The sequence below is a fragment of the Eschscholzia californica genome, unplaced genomic scaffold (genome assembly GCF_041429995.1).
Source record: "Eschscholzia californica isolate CP2 unplaced genomic scaffold, dmEscCali1.0.p SCAF_5, whole genome shotgun sequence".
In the NCBI taxonomy this organism is placed as follows: domain Eukaryota; kingdom Viridiplantae; phylum Streptophyta; class Magnoliopsida; order Ranunculales; family Papaveraceae; genus Eschscholzia; species Eschscholzia californica.
Window position 1 is genome coordinate 21,709,455 of NW_028238472.1, and position 24,583 is coordinate 21,734,037.

Below are 24,583 nucleotides of genomic sequence, written 5' to 3' on the forward strand. Positions count from 1 at the left end.
TCATGAAGGAGATCGACAATGGTTTCATTAAAACCATACCTGCTCCTACCATTGCTATAAACTATTGGAGACTACCCAAGAATGCAACTATGAAGGATGTTGTCACTGTCATTCTAGCTGATGAAGCTCATCATCGTGATTTCAACCATTTTCCATCTGTAAGTTAACTTTCTTTTGATTTTTAATTCAATAGTTGATTACTTTTTAACAACAACCTTTAAAGTTGAATAACAATAACTTGTTGCTGCTGTTGCAGATCTAGGAGATCTTCTCCGAGATCTTTTAAAAGTATAGAGAGAAAGGGGGGATATATAGAGAGACATGAAGGGTTATTATGCGCATGTTGAGGGTTGTTATAATCTATGTTGTCTCGGGCGCGAGGCAAGGTGAGGCGACAGACCCATCGCCTTGCCTAAGCGAGCTTAGGCGAGCTGAGGCGTTTGTCTCAAACAAATAGTATATATATATATATATATATATATATTTAGTAATACATACATACCTAAGTACCTAACATAAAAATAACAAAATAAACACTCAAATGCCAACATTAAAGGTATAAAGCTTAACATCCAAGCATTCAAAAACATTGAAAAATAATTCAAAAGCATTCAAAAGTATCAAACAAGCAATTAACCATCAAAACACAAACAATCAACCATCAAAAGTTCAAAATTAACTAAAGTCTAGTACTCTAATGAAGATCTAAAAGTCAATATCTTCATCATCTCCTGAATGAGGACCATCTGACTTGTCTCCTTCTTGCTCTTCTGTAGGTTCAGGATTGTCATCTTGACCCGCCTCAGATTCAGAGTCTTCATCAACAAGTTGACGTTGTGGTTCCGTCGATTGCCTTTGACTTTGGTTAGGTGCTTTTCTCCTCTTAAAAGTTCTCAACCCACTACTCGGACCAACATGATCGCCTTCATTTTCCTCAGCTTCTTCAACTAGTCCATATGTTATATCAGTGCCAACTACGAATTCATCCGCTGCATTAAATGGAGCAATCCACTCATCTAGATCAGCATTCTTCAATATGATTGGATCTAAATCTCTTCCACCAGGGCTAGTTCGATCCAGGAAACGAGCTTTCAACTTGTTGTTATATTGGACAAACACAAGATCATTCAATTTCTGATGATCTAGTTTGTTTCGTTTCTTTGTATGTAACTGTTATATCACGAGATAAACACTCTTGTAAAAATAATGATTTTAGTATTTGGAAAAATTATGAACTTATTTATTCATTACTTACATGGTCAAAGGCACTCCAATTCCTTTCGCATGGAGATGCAGGACAAGTTAGCCCAAGCACTCTTACGGCAAACTTCTGAAGTTCTACCACATCTGATCCCCAACTAAGCCACCATTGAGCTGCATTATGCGGATAATAAATTTATCGAATGATAAACTTAAAAGATATTTAAAAGTTCTCAATGATATTTGATTCCTTAATACCTGGTGCTAGCGTTTTTCTTTTTGCAATTGCTTCCTCATCCCCCATTTCTCCAGTCGCAGAACGATATTCTACAATTTGATCAAAAATCAATGACCGAGTAGTAGGATTTGGCACCAGAGCCTTAATACAAGCATCCAACCCTCTTTTTATCTCTGAGTTACTCTCCATAGGCGGGTTCAATGATGGATCAAAGTAGATGCGAGGATTAAGATAAAATCCTGCTGCATGGAGATGTTGATGTAGTTGATCAGACCACCTATGCTCAATAATTCTTAGCACTTCCTCAATCACCACATCATTTTTTTTCCTCCCAGAGAGCATCTAACTTCTTCCTACACTCAGTCATCGCTAAATAAATGTAACCCATGCATGGTTTTTCTTCCTGATCGACCATCCTGATAATATCCACTAATGGTGAGATAATTTTAAGACAAAAATGTAACTTATTCCAGAAATCAGGCCTCCCCATTATCTTTGCTACTCTCTTTCCTTCTTGCATTTTCACCCATTTGCTCGTAGTCCATTCCTCGGAAAGCATCATTGTCCTCAACCCCGTTCTTTGGTTAAAAATATTATCCATCGATAAGTAACTAGTAGCAAATCTAGTTACTGCAGGTCTCACCAACTCTCTTGCCTTAGTGAACTTTCTCATCATATGCAACACTTGATTGTGGTTGTACATGAAAACCACAATATGCCTACAATCTTGTACAACTTTGTGAATCCTAGCGATGTTTGATACATCTTGGCACATGAGATTTACATAATGTGCTGCTGATGAGTCATGATAATGCCTCATTTGAATCTCTTAATCTGGGTTAGTTAGTCCAGTTCGAGCGGTTACTCTTATGATTTGTTTGATTTTCTTTCTCAGGTCTCATTTACGGAGTTCGATGCGAAAACATCGTGATAAAGACCTACTTGAGGGGCATTTTGGTCATTTTAATGACAAGAGTATTCCGGTCAATATTAGTGCTCATGTGAAACTAGAATTCAAGACGAACTCGTGGGCGAAAACGGAAGTGAAATCGGAATCCGGATGCGAAAACTAGAGATGGTCAAAGTTTTGGTCCAAGTTGGTTGACTAAAGACCAACCAGGGACACGTGGTGACCAGGTGGCGGAATCCAACGGTTGAAACTCTTCACGCACACATGGCGTCATCAGCAGTGGGCGCTGCACCTTTATTCATCCAGCCGCGAAGTACAGAATCTCCCATTCTTATCAACCAAAACCGTACGTGATTTTCTTCCTCCCTTATCTTCTCGAACTCAGATTTAAACAGAGAGACCGAGAGAGGAGGAGATTGAAGATCACTTATAACCGAAGGTGAGTGGAGTTTGAATTTATAACCGAGAGAGAGAGATTGAAGAAGATATTCTCGGCATGAAATCAAAACAGAAATAGAGAAGGAAAGATTTCGGCTAGCTGGAGATAAGAAAGAGGGAAGGAGATTGTGGTTAGGATTCGATTTTAGTTGGAGGGTCTATAAAGAAGCAGAGTTAGAACAGAGAAGGGGGACGGATTTTAGAGAGAGGAACAGTAGAGAGAGAGAGAGAAGTTGAATCTCGGCTGGGAGTATCATCCTCCTCTCAAGCTCAACTACAAACAGTAAATTAGAGAGAGAGAGAGAGAGGTCATCACCACGGTTTAGAGAAGAAAGTAGAGAGAGAGAGAGGGAAACCGAGAGCTTTTGATTCAATTTGTTTTAATTTCTGATTTTATTCTTTGATTTGTAACCTTAATTTCTTAGTGAGAGAGAGAGAGAGAGATTACAGAGAAGAAAGTAGAGTTAGAGAGAGAGACATTTTGTTTACAGAGAAGAAAGTAGAGAGAGAGAGAGAGAGAGAACCGAGAGGTTTAATGGATATATTTCTTTGATTTTAATGTTATATCTCTTTGATTATAATTAGTCTGTCTTTGTGAGAGAGATAGAGAGAGAGAATTAACAGAGAGATTAAGAAGATAGAGAGAAAACAGGAAGTTTAGAGAGAGAAAGAGAGTTAAGGAAGGTGAGAAAATAAATTTTCCAGAGGGAAACCATTTCCGGGAAGACGAGAAAATCGTTTTCCCAGAGGGTGCGTTTGGCAGAATTCTTGGAAAAACAGAAGGAAATCACTTCCTTAAGGCTCTGTTTGGCTACAAAATCAGTAAGAAATCCAACTTTTCTACTTTTCTTTCCTTTTTCTATATAGTTAAGCTTCCATCTTTTATCATGAAGAACTAATTTTCTATCTAGGGTTTTAGATGAAGTCTGTAATGAGAATGTTATTGTTTTGATTTATATGCAAGTCAATTTTTAGATTAAATCTTCATATATTTTAAAGTTCTTATTGATTTTAATGACAACATCTTCCGGTTTCTAGAACGTTCATGTAATAGAACCCGAGTAAAACAAAGAACTTAGTTGATTAAGGCAAATAAATCGTCTTTAGGATTATCATGTGGATGGATTCAAAAACCCTAGGTTCCCCTTTTCTGAATACCAACTTATTTATTTTCTTTTGAGTTATATTTGCTATTCTTTTTCTTTTTTTTGAATCATATTACCAATCAAACCACTTTTGAAAATCACAATAGTTTTAAGATTAAATTGAGTTTGACTTAGTCTCTGAGGAACGAACCGGTCTTACCGAGAAATTACAACTTGACACCCGTGCACTTGCGGGTGTAGACCTTTTAGGGTAACCTTTTAGGCCCATCAGCTGCACATGGAGTCCAATACAAATTATATTTCTTATCTTCCATCAACCACTTTCCTGCAAGCTTGTAATTAGATGCATTATCTGTTACAACCTGCAATTAAGTGATTAAGTCGAATATGTCAAAATAAGAACTAAAATATACATCCAAAATAAGAACTAAGATATACATCCAAATACGAAGGGTTAAAGTCTTACTTGAACAACATTCTCGGGACCTACTTCCTCGACGACTTCAGTCAATAGTTTCAAGATGAGTTTTGCATCCTTTACATGTTCAGAACCATCAAGTGATCTCAGAAAGACAGTTCCTTTTGGACAATTCACTAGAAAATTGATGAGACATCTACCTTTCCCATCTGTCCACCAATTCGTCATAATAGTACGCCCATATGAAACCCAGAGGGGTCTAAATGTATCTATCCACGTCTTGGTGGAATTGACAGCTTTGACCAAAAGAGGGACTCTCAATTCCTGGTAAGTAGGGATTTTTAACCCCGGACCAAATTGACCAACCGCTTGAATCATCATAGCAAAACTAAGGCTTTTGATTACATTGAAGGCAATCACATTATCGTAAAAGAAAGCAGCAATATACTCAGCTACATTGTCTCTTCTTCCCCTCTTATGCACATTGTCAATAGGATTTTGCACTAACTTTTTCAAGTTTGGTTTGAAAAAACTATCCATTTGACCATGTACCTTAGGTTGTTTTGGAGCCATTCTACTAGTTGGTGTCCCACTCCCAGACCCACTTCCACCACTAGCTTGTGTACCATCTAAATCTATATAGTGATCTTCCGACTCTTCGTCATTCTCATAAGGTGCATGAGGTGATTTGTAAATATTGACACTATCAATTTGAGCCATCCTCAATTGAGTATTTTCGTCTCTCTTTTTCCTTCCTTCGGCCATATACTTTTGTATCGCTTCTTGTACCTCCTTAGGCACCTTAGGACAAACTCTTACATCTTTGTAACCGCCGACAAGATGTTGTTTGTGCCTATTAATTCCTCCATTACTTCTCATTCCACACAAGCCACATTGCACTCTATTCTTGTCACCATCCACCGGTTGTCCATACTCCCAACCGGGATCACTCGACGGTCTCACACGAGCCGTTGAAGCCGAAGAAGACATATCACTAATTCACACAAACCATATAATTCACAAATTCACACAAACCATATAATTCACAAGTAACTACTAAGTACTAACTAGTAAATAACATTAGTTAAGACTTAAGATTAAGAATAAGTAAAAAAAAAAAAAAAAAATTAGTTGCTGAAAATTATAAAAAACAGCAAAAAAAGAGATTTTAATAGTATTAAGAAGTTAGTAACTACTAACTACTAAGTACTAACTAGTAAATAACATTAGTTAAGACTTAAGATTAAGAATAAGTAAAAAAAAAAAAAAATTAGTTGCTGAAAATTATAAAAAAACAACAAAAAAAGAGATTTTAATAGTATTAATAAGTTAGTAACTACTAACTAGTAAATAACATTAGTTAAGACTTAAGAATAAGTAAAAAAAATTAGTTGCTGAAAATTATAAAAAAACAGCAAAAAAAGAGATTTTAAAAGTTCTTGAAATAAAAATAAGAAGAGGGAGAAGATGAACAGGATAAAACTTAGAATAAATGACTTACCTGATGATATTGATGAAGATTGATGAAATAAGAAGGAGAAGAAGATGAAGTTTCGTCTTCAAGAGTCGTTCATGGTGGTGGGCATGAGGGTTAAAGAGAGAAATAGATTAGGGGAAGCTGTCGATTTGGGCTAAAGCCCTAAAAAAAAAAAAACTGAGGGCACTACCCTAACGACTTGGGCCGCCTCACGCTTCCCCTGGGGCGCCTAAAGGCGCTCGCCTAAGCGGCTGAAGGCGCCACCAGGGGAAATCTGGGTTTCTCGCCTCAATTTAAAGCGCCCCTTCCCTCAACCTGACGCTTTTGGCGCTTAAGCTCGCTTAAGCGTCGCCTTTTACAACATAGGTTATAATTAACATAGCCATAACCCAGAGATCTTTGAGCACTCAAATCTCTGTAAATAAGAACATAAATGATTTAACCAACTTGACTGAACAAAATCATAAATTTGTGTAAATCGATAACATTCGTTTCCATATATTCGACATACAGAGAAGTTATAATGAACAGATTGCCGCCACCATTTGCAACTCAATTAGAGCTAGTAAGATGAGGTTGAACTTGACCCATCTCTTAATCTTTCGTTTTTAGTTCTCTGAACCAATATGAGATAAGAAGATGAAGAAAAAGACTCGTGAAGGTTGTCGGTGTGTCGCCAGTCGTTGCAACCATTTCTCCGACATCGTAGAAGAGAGAATGGGCAAATAAGAATTAATTTTGGAGGAAGGATAATTATGGAAACAAGAAAAATTAGTTGTAGTTTTAAAAAAATAGGTCATTTTTTGATTATGAAAATTGGGGGGCCAAAAAGGAAATAAAAATAAGTAGGGGCAAGGATGAAAGAAATAGAGAGGTTGCATAAGGAACATAGAGTTATGGTCTCCTAGTGTTCTACAGTGGCGTGGCTGAGAATTCGGGGACCCGGTGCGAAAAAAATATTGGGGGCCCTTTCTCTGATAACGTTACAACACAAATTTCTTTTCAAAATATAATGCATTTAGTAAAAATCCAAATAAATTAAGCTAGAAACTTTTTCTTATCTCAGGTGAATCCAAATAAAGATGACAAGAAGGAGAGGAAGAAAAAATTGAACCGTTATATATCTAGTTTTGTTCTTTTTGTTTTACCGTCAGCATCTAAATCGTCTAAATAAACATGTTTATGAAATAATAATGACATGTCGTCTAGAGTCATGGTAGAACCTACTTATCTAGTATCTACCTAAATGTCTCTGTTGAGGGCTACATAATATTAACATTGGGCCTTATAACATCATCGCAAGTCAAGTCTTGTTGCCCCATAAAGTAGAAAAAACAAAGAAAAAAAACCTAAATTGTATAGCACAAGGAACTCGATCCTGTGACCTTGATAGTATGAGGCAAGGCACGAGCCAGCTAAGCTAACTTGATAACATGTATTATGTTGGCTTTTAATTTATAAGTTCCTTGCTCAATTTGATTTTTCAGATATGGGGCCCTTGGGAAGAGGGGGGTCCGGTGCGACCGCACCCCCTCACCCACGCCCCTGGTTTTCTAAGCGGGATCTCAGACATCTAATGTCTAACATTAGTATTCCCAAGATCTCATTCATAAACATAATATGAAGTATGAACTAAGTAAATAGAGATTATTAACTTAATTGTTTTTTCCCACGAATTTAAACGGTTGAATATAAGAAGACCAAGAGATCCATTATAGTTCATCTACTTGAGACTCTGAGTAATCAACTTGATCTCCCACCTCAAGTTTAGTTAGAACTTTAATGACAGTTAGACGAAGAACATCTTATTCTTTAGACTCGATAGATAGTTGGGACTAATTCTCTTTATGTTTTTCTACTTGATATTATAGAGTCAGAAATCTCTCTGAGAATTTCTTCTACCTTATTTTGTTCTAATGAGAGACTTATATAGAATCCCAAGGTTAGAGTCCAACCCTAATCAGGTTTCCTAAAAGCCAAAATAGAAGCAGAATAAGGATTTTGTCGAAAATAGAAACAGTTTATATTTTTTCTCTTTCCTTGTTATGGCCGGCCAATCAAATCCCTAAGAGGTAAGATCTGGCCGACCCCCTTATAGTGTGGCCGTTCAAGGCATGGCGAGCACACCAATGGGCCTTAAGTGCACTGACCCAAAAACCCTTCGTTCTGGCCTTCTAACTATCTTTGCCTTAGCTTTCTTTAGGCTTTTGGACATATTTATGGGTCTAACCCATGTTTATATGTCTCATCCCTCTAGTCATATCTTCTGATCAAATCGACACTCTTTGGTGTAACCCGATGTAGGATGCGGACAAAGTTAGCCGCGAATCGCCTAGTGATTCGTCGATCGTAGTTAGTTTCTAGCTAAACACTGCGATCCCTAAATCTTCCAGACTTGGCCACCACCATGGACAAATCCGACAAATTGCTCACATTGCATCTTTTGGCGTAGGACATCCCTTTCACATACAGAGGCCACCACCATGGACAAAACGAGTGGAAGAGGATGCCCCCTCGATCCTAGTGTTCGAAATTTCTCCCAAGGAGGACATGCCTTTGCTCGGAGGCTTGGTAATCCAGTAGTTGCCTGAGATGAAGAAGAAAATAACCGAGAAAGAGATGTCAATGCAGGGAAAAATAACACTGCCTCCTCTCAGTTTGGAGATATTGAACGCAAAAAGAACAAAGGATTTCAAATACCCAATGTTGGAGACTCAGATGGATCGACTGACCCATAAATTTTCCTCAATGATTTCATTACTCTCATGAGTATGGCAACCACAGGTTAGTCGACCATGTGTCGAGTTTTTGCTTACCGTCTTGAGAGGAACAACTAGATCGTGGTATTATACTTGTTGGGGGAGACTATAAAATAATTTGAAGAGCTCACCTCAACTTTTTGTAATGACTTCCATCCAAAGCAATAAGATGCTCGAGAAGAGCTCGAAATCCCAGCTCGGAATCATCCAGAACGAAAGAGAATCATTAAGAAGTTTTTGTAGAGATTCAGAGACGAGATTATGCAAAACTCATGTCAAAATGCAAATCTCTCCAAAACAACGATGAAAGAGTGATTCGCAACCACTATTGCGAACAAAGAATCTGCTACCTTAACTAAGAGGATAGGCAGAGTTGGAGTCGCGATAACGACCAAAGAAAGATTTCGAATGATAAACGAGGTGAACAAACCTTAGATATAAAGAGATCACCCTAGAAGAAGAAAAAGGGAAAGATCAACGTCAAGAGTACGGGATCAGTACAAAAGAACTAGACCAGAGTATAGGGGATATATTCTTTTAACCATAAATTAAGAGAGGAAATCTTGGAGGTACTGGTAAAAAGAACCAAGAAGAATTGTCTCTACCAAAACTGGACAAGAAAGATAGGTGGCTGAGAGAATCTCCGATTTGGTGCACCTTCCACAAAGCAAGCGACCACAAGACTGAGGATCTTGGGCACTTAAAAAGACTTCATTAAGACCTTGGCCAGGTATAAAGAACTAGATATGTTCATCGAGAAAGGAGACAGAGTTGAGTCTATGTGTGGAGAATGACTTCAGAAAGTGAACATTTTGATCTTATTGTTGGATTAAAATCAAAAGTAAGTGTACCCAGGGTTATTTTTGTTGAAATAGAATACATTAAACATCAAAGAAGTTTACAACAAACAACATAGGAAAATAAAATTACAGAACAAAGGAATTGCATGATATAAGTTTGATTTGCAGAGCATTCTTCATCTTGTATCCTGCAAGGCCAACAACTTATCCTATGAATGATATGTAAATTGATCCTAGGAGTCCTCCTGGTTGATTGAAAGATAAAACTTGTACCTAACTTCTTGTAACATAGAAGATGGGTTAAACAAGCACCCAAAGTTCCAAGAAGAAATGAGGATGTCTGCAAGAAGGAACCAAAAAATGATTCCGATTTATCCCGCCATTATTCTCCAAACACAGAGACCATATCAACCCGAGTCCTAATGAACAGAAACAAGTCAAATACCTATTAATTGGGATCGCCTTCATAACATGAGTATAAATACAAAGCTAATCTAACAAGTGATCGCAAATGAATTGCGCCTAAGGGTGGAAGTGAAAATGTTAAGGAATTTGGATAAAGAGTTAAATCTATTCGATGTCGAAGACAAAAGTAATCGACAAAAAGTGAGTTAAGAGATGAGAAACCAAACGTGGGCGACAAAAGTGGAAATTAATATCTGAAATATAATGTCCTCCAGGGTCGAAAGGTAAGATAATATTAACATTAAAGTGCTCGTAAGATAAAGGATATGGGCTCATGAGATGTAGGGTCAATGATACGTGGTTGTAGCAAAATGGTACGTGTGGCGGTACTGAATGAATATCAACGTGGCCGGACACTGTCCGACCGACAGTCATAAATTGATCCCGGTGGAGGAAGGTGGATATTAGCGAACGGTATGATAAAGATATATGCAAATGACTGACAGAGTAATAAACCAAATCATGAAGAGTAAACATAGTTGATAAGTAAAGTGGATATCCGATGGAAAGGTGAGGTCGAGTTTGGCCTATGTTGGTTAATGGTTTTGACTGGTCGGATCTGAGTACTAACACAAAAGAGTTAAAGAAATTAGAACTTGCCGAGATAAGAACGCAAGCGAAGATGGTATAAAGATAGAACTAAGCTAATAAGCTAGTACAAAAGTCAGAAAAGATTAAACCCAAATAAAAGGAATATAGTCAGGGTTCATCATCATCACAGTGAACATGCAAGGAAGATGTGGTATAAGTGCCAAGGAAGTCGCACCAACTTTAATATTGGATCATATTAAAGAGAAAAAGCTAAAGATTATTAGGAAAAGAGTGAGGATCATTTATTTACTTCCCTGTAGTTACCAAACTTTGAAAATTATGGGGCTTCATCTTGCATCAGTTCCATCTTTGTTTGTCTACATGGTCAAATCTTCTTTTAGAGTAAGCTAGCACAGATCTGAGTTTTCCGTTTGATTCAGGTCTTCTTAGCAATCTTGATGATGTTAAACACTAGATTTATGGTTTTGTGTTTTGGGTGTTTTTGTTGGTGGAAGACCTTAGATCTTTGATTATGATGAGGTAATACAGAAAAGGTCAGATGATTTGTTGTGAGATAGGTAGATGATTAAGTGAATCAAGGACTAGGGCTCAGAGATTGGATTTGATTTTGGGGGTTCGGTGGAAAGGAGAAAGGGAACGGCCTTCGTGCTGACGTAAGGCAGACTCTCTCTTTCCTCAAAAAACTTGATTCCTCCCGTCGGTTGATCACTTTACTTCAGTGTACCTAGGGGTTAGAATGAAATTTAATAGTGTTGACTGTGTTGACCAGAAACTACACCTGGGCCCTCGACGATAAAATGTCCATCGAGACGTCAAGCCCAACCCGGCTCGCTTGTCCTTGTTTGGGCCCAACCCAGAAGTCTCTTAATGGGCACTCGTCAACTAGACCCTAAAACTCGTGTCAAGGCCCAATCACGTGCAAAGAGTTTCCACGTGCACAAAATTCCACACGCCCGAATCTCCACACGTCTGGCGCTCGACACGTCTATATCTCCACGCGCCACGTGTAAGAGATTATTTAATGAAGAGATCCTCTACATGTCAAATATATCCATAATGACAAAGATCTCAGACTTGGTCAACGTAACTCCAGCAACGAATATTCCCCCATTGATGAAAGGCATAATATGGTAACGTCTCACATAAATAATGAGACCATGTACATGCACACTGAAAGTCATTACCAGAGAACATGCACAACCGTTGTGCATGTACAACTCGTGCACACGTCACCACATCCCAGGTATCTTGCCATGCATTTACTCTATAACGGTCAAGCCTTTACTCCCCCCAACGGATCACTCCTTAAGCCTATATAAAGAGGAGCACTTTCATTTCTCAGATCATCGAATGCAGAGCAAAGCAACCCATACTACTTCTTCTTTCTCCACTCGCTCTCTGTTCTTCGACTATCCTTGAGACGTTTTGCATACAAGTTCACCTGGTTCTGGTCGTGGACACTACTAGATGCCTCAAGGGTGTTAAAGCTTATTCTTGCTCGACGCTTCCTGTCCGACGCTTCCGGCTCGACGCTTCCTGCTCGACGCTTCCAGACATCTTCGAGGAAATCATAACCTTCTTCTCGCTCGACGCTACTGGTAACATCTACTCTCATACTTCTGATCATTTCACTCCCGTAGATTCGAACTCCGGTCATTCTACGAGCCTAGCCACTCTCCGATTATACATCAACGGTTATACTCTCGGCTTTTCATTTATTATTCATTGTAATACTTTACTGACTTGACCGCCGGAGGGCCCTTGGCAGGCACCATCCCGGTGTCCCCCCAAGCCTTCACGGGTTTGTTTGTGTCTGTTCACCTTCTTTTGCAGGTTTCTTTCACACGTTGCTGGTGCCCATCAATCAAGAACTCGACGTTTGGAATTCCAGAAGACGTTCACGCTTTCGACCTTCTGACTTCCGACCCGTAGACTTTTCACCGTCTACAGTTTGGCGCCCACCGTGGGGCCTCAGCAACTAACAACGAAGACAATCAGCCAAATGGAAGAGAACATGACATCTGCTCCTCTTGACGTTTCTGCTCAACTTGCTGCACTTACCGCTCAAGTACGAGAGAACTCTGAACGCTTCAAAGCGTTGGAAGAAGAGAACCTGTTGGTTAGAGCAGAGAACCAATTACTCCAGGAAAAAATTACTGAACTTTCTATGACGACTCCAAGAGGTTCCAGAATTCATACCTCGAGAAATGCCAGACCAGTTCCTACAAGTACAGAAGGAGCAGGCCCCTCGAGTCAAGAAGTTCCTGTAACAGTTGGCGGATCAACTCCAGTCCCTACCGCTACTCCTGTCACACCATTGCGTGTCTCCCAGCACACGCATCAAACTCTTCCAATTACTACACCCTTTTACTCTTCTCTCCCATATACTTTACCTACTATGTATCCTATGACAAACGGATCAACTCAAGTTAATGTATCTTCTGATTCGCTTCCGTTTGCGTCTACAAGTACTCCTCTAGAACAGGCAATGGCAAAGAAATTGGCAGAGATGGAAGCATTGATTACACGTATTCCAGGAATGCCCACTCCTTTAAAAAAGAGTCTTCCTCACAGTTACGCTGACTCGCCCTTTGTCGATGCTATCGCGTTGGTGGAGATGCCAAAGAAGTTTTCTTTCCCGAACATGAAGATGTATGATGGTACATCTGACCCAGATGACCACATTGCCTCTTACAAACAGAGGATGTTCAAAGCAGCTATTCCAAGAGACTTGCGTGAAGCCTGCATGTACAAAAGTTTTGGGTCTAGTCTCATCGGACCAGCATTGCAGTGGTACACAAACCTCCCTAATAACTCGATTGCGTCGTTTGCCCAGTTGACGGACACTTTTGTCGAACAATTCCCCAGCAGCAAAAAGTTGGAAAAACTTTCTGGTGACTTGTACAGAGTCCACCAAAGAAGAGGAGAACCACTACGTGACTACGTGGGAAGATTTAACAGGGAGAAAGTATCTATCCCTTATTGTAACCAGGAAACTGCTGTAGACGCCTTCAGAAAAGGTCTTCTACCAGATGGAGAGCTTTACAAAGAACTCACAAAGTTCAACTGCACTACAATGGAAGACGTATTAGCAAGGGCGTGGGTAGAAATTCGTTGGGAAGAAGACGAAGCCCACCAAAACAGGTCATACTCGTATGAAGGAAAAAACAGTGATCGGCGCTCTAGACAGTCCGACAGAAGGACCGATCGTCGACATGCAGAACGATATCCAACATCCAGAGGACCCTTGTCCAGGGAGAACAGGAAACCATTCAGCACCCCCTCTGGGCGTCCAAGTGATAAAAATCAAGCGCCTGTTCGCTCCAAAATTCCAGAATATAATCTCAACATTGAACCTGTCGAAGTAGTCGCTGTAATGAATGGAATGGGCAATGTAGTAAGATGGCCCGCCAAGACAAAAACTCCTAGTGATAAGAGAGACAATACCAAGTGGTGTGAATTCCACGCTGACCACGGGCACATGACCGCTGATTGCATAGCCCTTCGACTAGAAGTAGCTGAACTCTTGAAGAGAGGTCACCTCACTGACCTATTGACAGATAAGGGGAAAAACACTATAGCCCAAAGATATGTTCATCGAAAGGAACCAGAGGAACCAACTCCAACAAAAACATGTTTGGTTATCACAGGAGGATCAGAAGTAAGCGGAGTCAGTCATTCAGCCGCCAAAAGAAGTGCACGTGTAGCGGCCAACCCAGACGCTCACTCATCTAAAACATCTTCACCTGTCTTCACCGACCAAGTTCTCAGCTTCCCAGACAGTGAAGCATCAGGGCTCGTCAACCCTCATCATGACGCTCTCGTTATCTCACTTGCTATTTCTAATGTTCTTGTTAAAAGAATACTTGTCGATAATGGTTCATCTACTAACGTGTTGTTTTTACATGCATTGCGAGGAATGGGACTGGAAGAAACGAGTATATGTCGCCGACCCACCATTCTCATCGGTTTCAGTGGCGAGCAAAAGTACACGCTCAGCGAAATTTCTTTACCTGTTTTTGCAGGCGGAATCAACATGAGTACAACCTTCGTAGTACTCGACAGTCCCTCTGCCTACAACATCATACTTGGACGTCCTTGGATCCACAACATGAGGGCGGTCCCATCAACCATCCACCAAGTTATAAGGTTCTCTACTCCGTGGGGGGTACGTGAAGTCAAAGGCGAACAGAGCACGCCTCGAAACTGCTACAAAAACACCTTGAAGACGCCCAAAGCTCCCTTATAACAATTACAGACAGAACAACTACTCCATAGTGACCCAGACAAGCCAACTATGGAGGAGTTGGATGAAGTACAGATCCACTCAGAGCTAACAGATCATAAAGTACAGATCGGTTCAAGACTGAATCCTACGCTCAGAGAAAAGCTAGTAGAATTCCTCACGCTTCACCATGACTGCTTCGCATGGTCACACGCTGACATGACAGGTATTGATCCGCAAGTTGTCGTTCATAAATTACAGGTTGATCCGAGCTTCCCTCCGGTCAAGCAAAAGAGGAGAAAGTTTGCTCCAGAAAGAAACAAAGTAATCAACGAAGAAATTCAAAAGTTGATCGACATCGGTTCATTTCGTGAGGTCCACTATCCCGACTGGCTTGCTAATGTAGTAGTGGTAAAAAAGAAGAATGGCAAGTGGAGAGTGTGTATCGATTTTACCGACCTCAACAAGGCGTGTCCGAAAGACTCCTTTCCATTACCACATATTGACATGCTAGTCGACGCTACATCTGGACACGAACTCCTCAGTTTCATGGATGCCTTCTCCGGGTACAATCAGATCTTGATGCATCCTGATGATCAAGAGAAAACTGCCTTTGTGACAGAAAGAGGCATCTTTTGTTACAAAGTAATGCCCTTCGGCTTGAAGAACGCAGGAGCCACTTACCAGAGGCTCGTCAACCGAATGTTCGCTGAAATGATAGGGGATACGATGGAAGTGTATATAGACGACATGTTGGTCAAGTCATTGGAAGCGGAACAACATCTCGATCACCTTCGCCAAGCCTTCGACGTCCTCAAAAGGTATAACATGAAACTAAACCCTGCTAAATGTTCATTTGGCGTTTCCTCAGGAAAATTCTTAGGTTACATGGTGACACAAAGAGGAATCGAAGCCAACCCAGAACAGATACAAGCAGTCATGAACATTTCATCTCCCACTTGCATAAAAGACGTGCAGAAATTAGCAGGGAGAGTCGCCGCACTCAGTCGCTTCATATCGAAATCTTCTGAAAAGTGCCACCTTTTCTTCGCCACCCTACGCAAGTCAAAAAACTTTGAGTGGACGCCAGCATGCGAAGATCCACTTCAACAACTCAAAGCGTACCTGACCTCACCACCTCTACTCTCAACACCCAAAGAAGGTGAGAAACTTTACATTTATTTGGCAGTTGCGGAAACAGCAGTAAGCGCTGTGCTGGTACGAGAAGAAGATAAAAAACAACTTCCAGTCTACTACGTGAGCAAATCACTTCTGGACGCAGAAACCCGATACAACCGGTTAGAAAAGCTTGCCCTTGCACTGGTTACTGCTACTTGTAAACTCAGACCTTATTTCAAGTGTCACTCAATAGTGGTCGTTACGACATTTCCTCTAAAGAATGTTCTCCACAAACCTGAACTTTCTGGACGTCTCACCAAGTGGGCAGTGGAGCTGAGTGAGTATGACATTTCATACCAACCAAGGACCGCCATCAAATCACAGGTATTAGCTGATTTCCTTGTTGATTTTTCACCTAACATACTGATACAGGCAGAGAAAGAGTTGTTGTGCTTAACCGACAAAAGCGAACAGAAGTGGAACTTATCAGTAGATGGTTCAAGCAATATGAACGGTGTAGGGTTGGGGATAGCTCTGACTTCTCCCGAAGGAGATCTAATACAACGAGCTATCCGTTGTGCATTCAAAGCAACAAACAATGAAGCTGAATACGAGGCACTTATAGCTGGGCTTACACTTGCAAAAGAAATGGGAATCCAGAGATTAGACGTTAAGTCAGACTCCTAACTCATTGTCAACCAGTTACAGGGAACTTATCAAGCACGTGACGCCAAGATGACTGCATACCTCGCTCACGTAAAAGAGTTACAAACGTCCTTAAAAGAAATGAACATAACACAGATACCTCGTCTAGAGAATGGACACGCTGATGCGCTCGCTAACCTCGGTTCTTCAATTCAAACAAAGGTAACTCAAAATATTCCTTTAGTTTTGCTCGAGTGGCTAGCAGTATGGAAAAATCCTACTTCAGAGGTAGCCGCTACGGATCAAATCGATAGCTGGATGAATCCCTTGATTCGATACTTGGAAAATGATGAATTACCAGAAGACAAAGGAGAAGCGAGAAAGATTCGCGCTAAAGCTGCCCGATACACCATCCTAGATGGACAACTACTCAAGAGGTCATACTCAGGACCTTATCTCAAGTGTATCACCCCACAAGAAGCCAGGTACGTCCTCACTGAATTACATGCAGGAGAATGTGGAAATCATTCCGGAGGACGCAGCCTAACAACTAGAGTACTCACTGCCGGGTACTATTGGCCAACTATGAGGTCAGATTGCATTGACTTCATAAAGAAGTGTGACAGTTGTCAGCGCTTTGCACCCACATCTCATCTCCCCCCAGAACGTCTCAACTCAATACTATCTCCTTGGCCATTCATGAAATGGGAGATGGACATAGTAGGAAAACTTCCTACAGCACCTGGACAACGGGTGTACATGTTAGCTGTGACGGACTATGATGGGCCTAAAAGGTTACCCTAAAAGGTCTCCACCCGCAAGTATACGGGCGTCAAGTAATAACCCGGTAAGACCGGGATCGATCCACGAAGATAGGAAGGTAATAAGAATACCGAGAAAGTCTAGCCCACCGGTCTAGGTGTCAACCACTAACTCAGACTAAAATGAAAAGATGATAATTGGGATTTTGATTGATTTATAATAAATAAACAAATAAAACGATCTAATCTAAAAGTGAGAGGTGAGAGAGATTCAGGAAAATGGTCGAGCAAGAATAAAGTGAGGAGGATACTTCGATCCACACAGTCTATAGTGACTAGTACTAATGATCTATAAGCATAAAAAGTTAGTTAACTTCACCCATTTACTTGGATGGATCAACGAACTCTTGGTTTAACTCAGATTCCAGTCCATGAACGGTCTAAAAATCCGGAAGATTTATCATTAAAAGCAATAAAACTCTTGTCACATCAAAACATGTATCACGAGTATCCGACTACAAAAGCTAGCTAGACATGGTGGAGCACATAACAAACGAGAAGAAAACAAAGAAAGACACGAGTTAAGATGAAAATCTCCCTATTCGATGAGGCGCGAGACTAAGATCGACGGGAAATATATGTCTTGAAGTGCTGTCGATCTCCCTGTAAAAGAATGCAGGAGTCCCTTTAACAGAATACACTAGGTGTCCTCTCAGCAGAACTTGATCTCCCCTTAACAGAGTGTCATCTTCTTCCTCAAATCACAAAACACCATGAAAGCTTAACTAAGCTTTCTCTCACTAGAAATTTTCTCACCAAAACACAATCAAAGATTAAGAAAAGCAAGGCAAAAGAGTTCCAAGTGAAAGCCCTATGGTTTCCGGCCAAAATGATGGCCGGAACACCACAAACAAGTCCGGCCGAGAGTATGTATTTCCGGCCAAGAACAGTCCGGTCAAGAAATAGTGTCGTCCCGTGCTATTGCTTCAACCGAGCAGCTGTTCGTGCTTTTTTCTGTCCCGTACCAGTGTCCCGTAGCAAATCCGAGTTGCTGTTCTTTATTGCAGCCAAGAATGGCGAGTGGAGTTGCTGTTCTTGTCGAGCTCTTCCTGTTGCCGAAAACCCGAGCTGCTACCTGTTGGAGCTGCTACCTGTTGGAGCTGCACCGGAGCTGGTCCTGCGCCGGTGAAAACTCAGACGAACCCGAACCGTGCCGGCCAAGAGAACTTGGCCGGCAGCCTCCTTCCCTTCTCTCTCTAGCTTTTCTCCTAAACCCTAACTTCTAATGTCCCCTTCAAGAAGATGACCAACCAGCCTTATGTTTCTTTTTTTTTTCTTTTTCTAAAGGCAGCCCCAAAGCCTAACTCTCCAAAATATTAAGTCATTAAATGAGGGTGCCTACAAGTTTCTTCATTTCTCTATTTTCTTTGAACTCTTGGGCCTTGGATATGGGCTCCATTATGTAACCAAGGGGTGCCTGCATAATTGTTTCTACTTCTAATTTTCAGAAAAGATAAAAATGTCCTTCGACTTCTTTCCTCCGTAACTTTTCCGTCCGAACTCCGATTCAACTTCCGTTTTCGCCGTCGGACTCATCATTGGCTCCACTTTCCATTTAACCTCTAAATTTCACAAAATGACCAAAATACCCCTGGTTCTATTTCCTTCCGGTTTCTTCCACATGAGACGAAAATGTGACGAATTGCTTCGTTTTATTCCGAATGTAATGCCAAACTCCAAATAAGCTTCCTAACAAGAAAAATACATAAATTATTAGAAATAAAACCCGAAACGAACTAACTCATCCAAGTTAAGTGATCTCAATGTGGTATTTTAACGCCACATCAAACATCCCCAAACTTAGAATTTGCTAGTCCTCGAGCAAATAAACAAAACAAAACAATAAAGTAAAATCCTAACTCACTTTCGGAGGGATCCCGGTTGCATTTAGCGTATGCAACAAGCCGTTAAACCCCTAGGTTACCCCTAGTGGACGAGTGTCGTCTCGTGAGGGTTTCCAGTGAATATACCCACAAAATTCAAGATTCCAAAGAGATAAAAGAGTACAACATCGATGTAAATAAGATAATGACAACTAATGACACACTCAAGCATGCTAAACAAACGAATCAAAATCGATAAACGCATATATATGCTAAAAGCCTCCTCACTAGTAGTCTCATCCTAAAATGTAAGTGTCCAATCATAATGAGCATCATCTAAGTTCAAAGTCACAAAACTTCGATTCCTATCTTAGTACATTTCGCCTCGACTTTAGCCTCACGGTCATACACTCTTAAACATGAAATCACTCAAAAATAGATAATACGGTTCACTCTAATGTGTGAGCATGGAATAAAGAGAAACTCAACACATACAAAACAAATGAGGATAACAAGTTTTAGAACGAAATGATCTCTAAAGAATGGAAATAACCACTAAAATGGAATGGGGAAGTTCACTCACCCTTCTCACCCACTATACCCTCTAACAATGTTTCCTAAAGGTCAACGGATACAAGTAATGAGATGAAAGTAGTGAAATCCCGAGAACGTCGACATCTTCAATAAAAAGAACGCTCAAACAACTTCTAAACTTAGCTTTCTGCCTTGAATACTTTATTCTCACAACAATTACACATAAAAAACACAAATAACCCATAAACTCAATTTTTTTTCATTTTTTTTTCATTTTTCATTTTTTTTTTTTTTCTTTTTTCATAACAAAACAAGAACACTAACACTTGTATTCTCAACAAACAACTTTTTCTTCATTCTCACTTTGTTTCACATTCTTCTTTCTATACTTTCCAAGTCTTCATTCTCGGGAGTAGTATGTGAATGGGTGGTGGAGTATCCGTTTCCCTAAAGTTGACACTATTGTCGGGTTTCGTGGACTACAAGAGTAAGGTCGCTATCCTGATGTCACTCCTAGTGGCTAAGAAAGTTGAGCTCATGAGATCGTCTAAGCTCTTTTAAAAGTTACGAGGTTGAGTAGCTCTTCATTCTACTCAGAGTTAGCGCAGAAGAGTACACTCGAAAACAATATAAAGGCTCAGATATCTCACATGGGTTTAAGTCTCCACTAATGACTAGTATAGGTCCCTCAGAAATGTTTCTTTTTTCTTAGGATGCTACTCATATGATCAGAAAACAAACACTAAAGGACTTAACATTCATGAAAAAGACTAAGAACATGCATAACATTCACCAAAACTGAAACACATGCATCAACATACTTAAGCATACCACTAAAGTCACATCATATCTACCCAAAAAATTTCAAATTTGGTCGAATTATTGAACCCTCTTGTCTTTTGAAACCCCATGGTCATGGCTGAAAGTCATACCCCATCCCCAAACTTAAAATTAACATTGTCCTCAATGTTTCAAGCATATACTCACCAAAAGATAGGACATATTAATTTAAAGAGAAGAATGGAAAGATATTACCATAGCCGGAGGAGATAAGAGATACTACTACCGAGACTCGTGTATGAACAGGTTCCAAGTTGATGTCGAGCTCGTCGCCATCCCCAAACTTGGAACAAACTATGCCTCAGAAGCTAAACAAGTAAGAAATGCTCCTATGATCAACAAGCAATATTAGAATGAAAGACACGAGTTAAGATGAAAATCTCCCTATTCGATGAGGCGCGAGACTAAGATCGACGGGAAATATATGTCTTGAAGTGCTGTCGATCTCCCTGTAAAAGAATGCAGGAGTCCCTTTAACAGAATACACTAGGTGTCCTCTCAGCAGAACTTGATCTCCCCTTAACAGAGTGTCATCTTCTTCCTCAAATCACAAAACACCATGAAAGCTTAACTAAGCTTTCTCTCACTAGAAATTTTCTCACCAAAACACAATCAAAGATTAAGAAAAGCAAGGCAAAAGAGTTCCAAGTGAAAGCCCTATGGTTTCCGGCCAAAATGATGGCCGGAACACCACAAACAAGTCCGGCCGAGAGTATGTATTTCCGGCCAAGAACAGTCCGGTCAAGAAATAGTGTCGTCCCGTGCTATTGCTTCAACCGAGCAGCTGTTCGTGCTTTTTTCTGTCCCGTACCAGTGTCCCGTAGCAAATCCGAGTTGCTGTTCTTTATTGCAGCCAAGAATGGCGAGTGGAGTTGCTGTTCTTGTCGAGCTCTTCCTGTTGCCGAAAACCCGAGCTGCTACCTGTTGGAGCTGCTACCTGTTGGAGCTGCACCGGAGCTGGTCCTGCGCCGGTGAAAACTCAGACGAACCCGAACCGTGCCGGCCAAGAGAACTTGGCCGGCAGCCTCCTTCCCTTCTCTCTCTAGCTTTTCTCCTAAACCCTAACTTCTAATGTCCCCTTCAAGAAGATGACCAACCAGCCTTATGTTTCTTTTTTTTTTCTTTTTCTAAAGGCAGCCCCAAAGCCTAACTCTCCAAAATATTAAGTCATTAAATGAGGGTGCCTACAAGTTTCTTCATTTCTCTATTTTCTTTGAACTCTTGGGCCTTGGATATGGGCTCCATTATGTAACCAAGGGGTGCCTGCATAATTGTTTCTACTTCTAATTTTCAGAAAAGATAAAAATGTCCTTCGACTTCTTTCCTCCGTAACTTTTCCGTCCGAACTCCGATTCAACTTCCGTTTTCGCCGTCGGACTCATCATTGGCTCCACTTTCCATTTAACCTCTAAATTTCACAAAATGACCAAAATACCCCTGGTTCTATTTCCTTCCGGTTTCTTCCACATGAGACGAAAATGTGACGAATTGCTTCGTTTTATTCCGAATGTAATGCCAAACTCCAAATAAGCTTCCTAACAAGAAAAATACATAAATTATTAGAAATAAAACCCGAAACGAACTAACTCATCCAAGTTAAGTGATCTCAATGTGGTATTTTAACGCCACATCAGACTACTTCACCAAATAGATTGAAGCAGAAGCATTCCATCAAGTTCGAGATAAAGAGGTAAAAAGTTTTATTTGGAAGAATGTCATTTGCAGGTTTGGCGTTCCAAAAGAAATTGTGACCGACAACGGTTCGCAGTTCATTAGTTTCGACTTTCAAGATTTTTGTAAAGAATGGGGGATCAAACTGAACTTCTCAACTCCAAGATACCCCCAAGCAAATGGACAAGCTGAATCTTCCAACAAAACAATCATGAACACAATAAAGAAACGATTGAAGAAAGTCAAAGGCGCCTGGGCAGATGAACTACCAGGAGTCTTATGGGCGTACAGAACCACTGTTCGAACTCCAACAGGAGAAACTCCTTTCTCACTCGCTTATGGCTCAGAAGCCGTCATACCCGCAGAAGCAGGACTTCCTTCTACCCGTTACCAATGGACAGAAGAAGAAAGTAACTGGCAACAACTCAATCACAATCTCGACACGCTCGATGAAATTCGTGATATGGCAGTCATTAGAAATGCAGCTTACCAACAGAAAGTAGCACGTCATTACAACAGAAACATACGAGCTCGAACGTTTAAGGTAGGAGATTGGGTACTTCGAAAAGTGTTCCAGAACACCAAAGAAAGCGGCGCTGGAAAACTTGCACCCACTTGGGAAGGCCCGTATCAGATCACTAAAGTGGTAGGACAAGGCGCGTATAAAATTCAAGCACAAGATGGACGTGACATAAACAACTGTTGGAATGTCGTGCATCTCAAACTGTATCATTTCTAAACTCTATTGTTACTTCTTTGTTTTCTCTCCTGCTTGTACATGTACTGACTTAAGCATCGGAGAGTCGGTGGGATTTCCACCGACTATAGCCCCTCAACGGAAATTGTGCTGGTAAAAACATCTTCACACCAGTACACGTTTCACGCTCACAAGAATAAAGACACTTGCGAATCAAGAACGCGTATAGACGAGTCACGTTAAATTGAGGTATTTTCCGTACTACTTACAGGATTGAGCAATTTTTTCTCTTGTGCACAGATACACGTCAGAGATTGTACACGCATCCTCCTCATGAGTACGTGTACACACCTCCACCTCACAAGTTTACGTATACAACTACGCGTACTACAAGTTTTACATGTACACCCACACGTGCTACTAATTTACGTGTACTCCTACATGCTTCACCGGTTCACTCGTGCGCCAATACGAATTACAAGTTTACTTGTACTACAACTACTACCAGTTTGCATGCACATTTTCAACTACTCCTAGTTTACACAACAGCTACAGGTTCCCGTGTATCCCAATAACTACTACGAGTGGGTGCATACGTCTACTACAAGTTCACATGCATACGGGAAGTTTCATACAAGCACTAATATGGAAGAACATGCTGATCGGTAAGACAAACGAAAAATAGCAAATTCCATACGACGAAAACAGATCGAAGGATCGAAATTTCAAAAAATTTAAAAATGACTTACTTGTTGAGAATTGGTATTAAGATCACGAAGAACGCGAAGAACAGGAGAAAACCGCTTCTAGAAATCCAGAGCTCTGAAAAATTTCACAAACAATGAACTTCAAAGGCCTAAGGATCCCTTTTATAGGGCTCCCAACCCCTGATCAAAGGGCCACGTCGACTCATAGGTCACATCGCCACATGGCAAGATCCTGATGATCCATGACATAAACGCCACCTGGGCGTCCACATGGCACTACTCAGCCAAGTCACTGATGCACCCGAAAAGGTTGCACACCCAAGCGGAGGTATCAAGTAGTAACCGGTAAAACCGGAGTCGATCCAAGGATAGGAAGGTGATTTGGATAACGAAGGAGTCTCGTTCGCCGGCCTAGGTATCACTAGCTAACTTAGACAAAACAGGAAGGGAAACAAAGATAAATGGGGGGTTTTGATTGTGAGAGTAACAAAAAGAATAAAGCAAGCAGAAAACTAACTAAATAATAAAAGTAAACGGACGAGAGAGATTCGAGAGAAGTATCGGAGGAACAATAGTCGGGAGACAGTGAGACTCTATTCGGGCAACAAATAAGTGAGAGAGGTGTCGAAGTCCGGGAATCCATAATGATAAACCTACGGCTATGTGTAGTCCGATTTAATGTGTCGAGGTACAATCGATATTCGACTCCTAAAGTAGATGTCTCTAAGTACTACGTATATCCGGAGATCATACTTAGTCAAACAAACGTCTAAATCGGTTAATCTCGAGTCACCGAAAGTGTCGTCTAGTCGCCTAACTATGTGAAGTGCATGACAAGACACATGAAATTATGACTTAGACTACGATCGATATCGAATACTTCGTTTCGTCTATTAACAATGCGAAGTGCTTGACAAGACACATGAAAATACGATCAAAACGATAATCGAAATAAATGAACATCAATTATAATCAAAACGTCAAATCATATTAAACATAATCACGAATTCATCACATTTCATCTCATATAATCGACACACTAAAGTTAGCTAAATATGGTGATTGAATAAGAAATGGAAAGGAAATGGTGAGAGAATCCCCCTTTTTCGATGATGGTTCGAGGCTAAGATCGTCGGAA

At 40.6% G+C, this 24,583-nt stretch overlaps 1 protein-coding gene across 1 annotated transcript; it reads right to left on the reverse strand.

Annotated features, from left to right (window-relative positions):
• Positions 1-479: 479 nt before the first annotated feature.
• On the reverse strand, positions 480-5,307 carry LOC147537805 (uncharacterized). The gene is made up of 6 exons (XM_086642849.1): positions 4,359-5,307; positions 4,148-4,254; positions 1,798-2,184; positions 1,459-1,766; positions 1,256-1,374; positions 480-1,170 (listed from the first exon to the last, which is right to left on the reverse strand). The coding sequence occupies exons 1-6, from the start codon at positions 5,298-5,300 to the stop codon at positions 706-708; spliced, it is 2,328 nt and encodes a 775-aa protein (XP_086498975.1). The 5' UTR covers positions 5,301-5,307; the 3' UTR covers positions 480-705.
• Positions 5,308-24,583: the final 19,276 nt, after the last annotated feature.

Bases quoted from the DNA above. Each gene is read 5' to 3' on its own strand.
- LOC147537805 (XM_086642849.1), bottom strand. From the start codon at position 5,300: ATGTCTTCTTCGGCTTCAACGGCTCGTGTGAGACCGTCGAGTGATCCC. The intron at 2,185-4,147 runs GTTACCCTAAAA...AAACATCGCTAG, and splicing joins GCAGCTGATGGGCCTAAAAG to GATTCACAAAGTTGTACAAG. The intron at 1,375-1,458 runs GTATTAAGGAAT...CGCATAATGCAG, and splicing joins AAGAAAAACGCTAGCACCAG to CTCAATGGTGGCTTAGTTGG.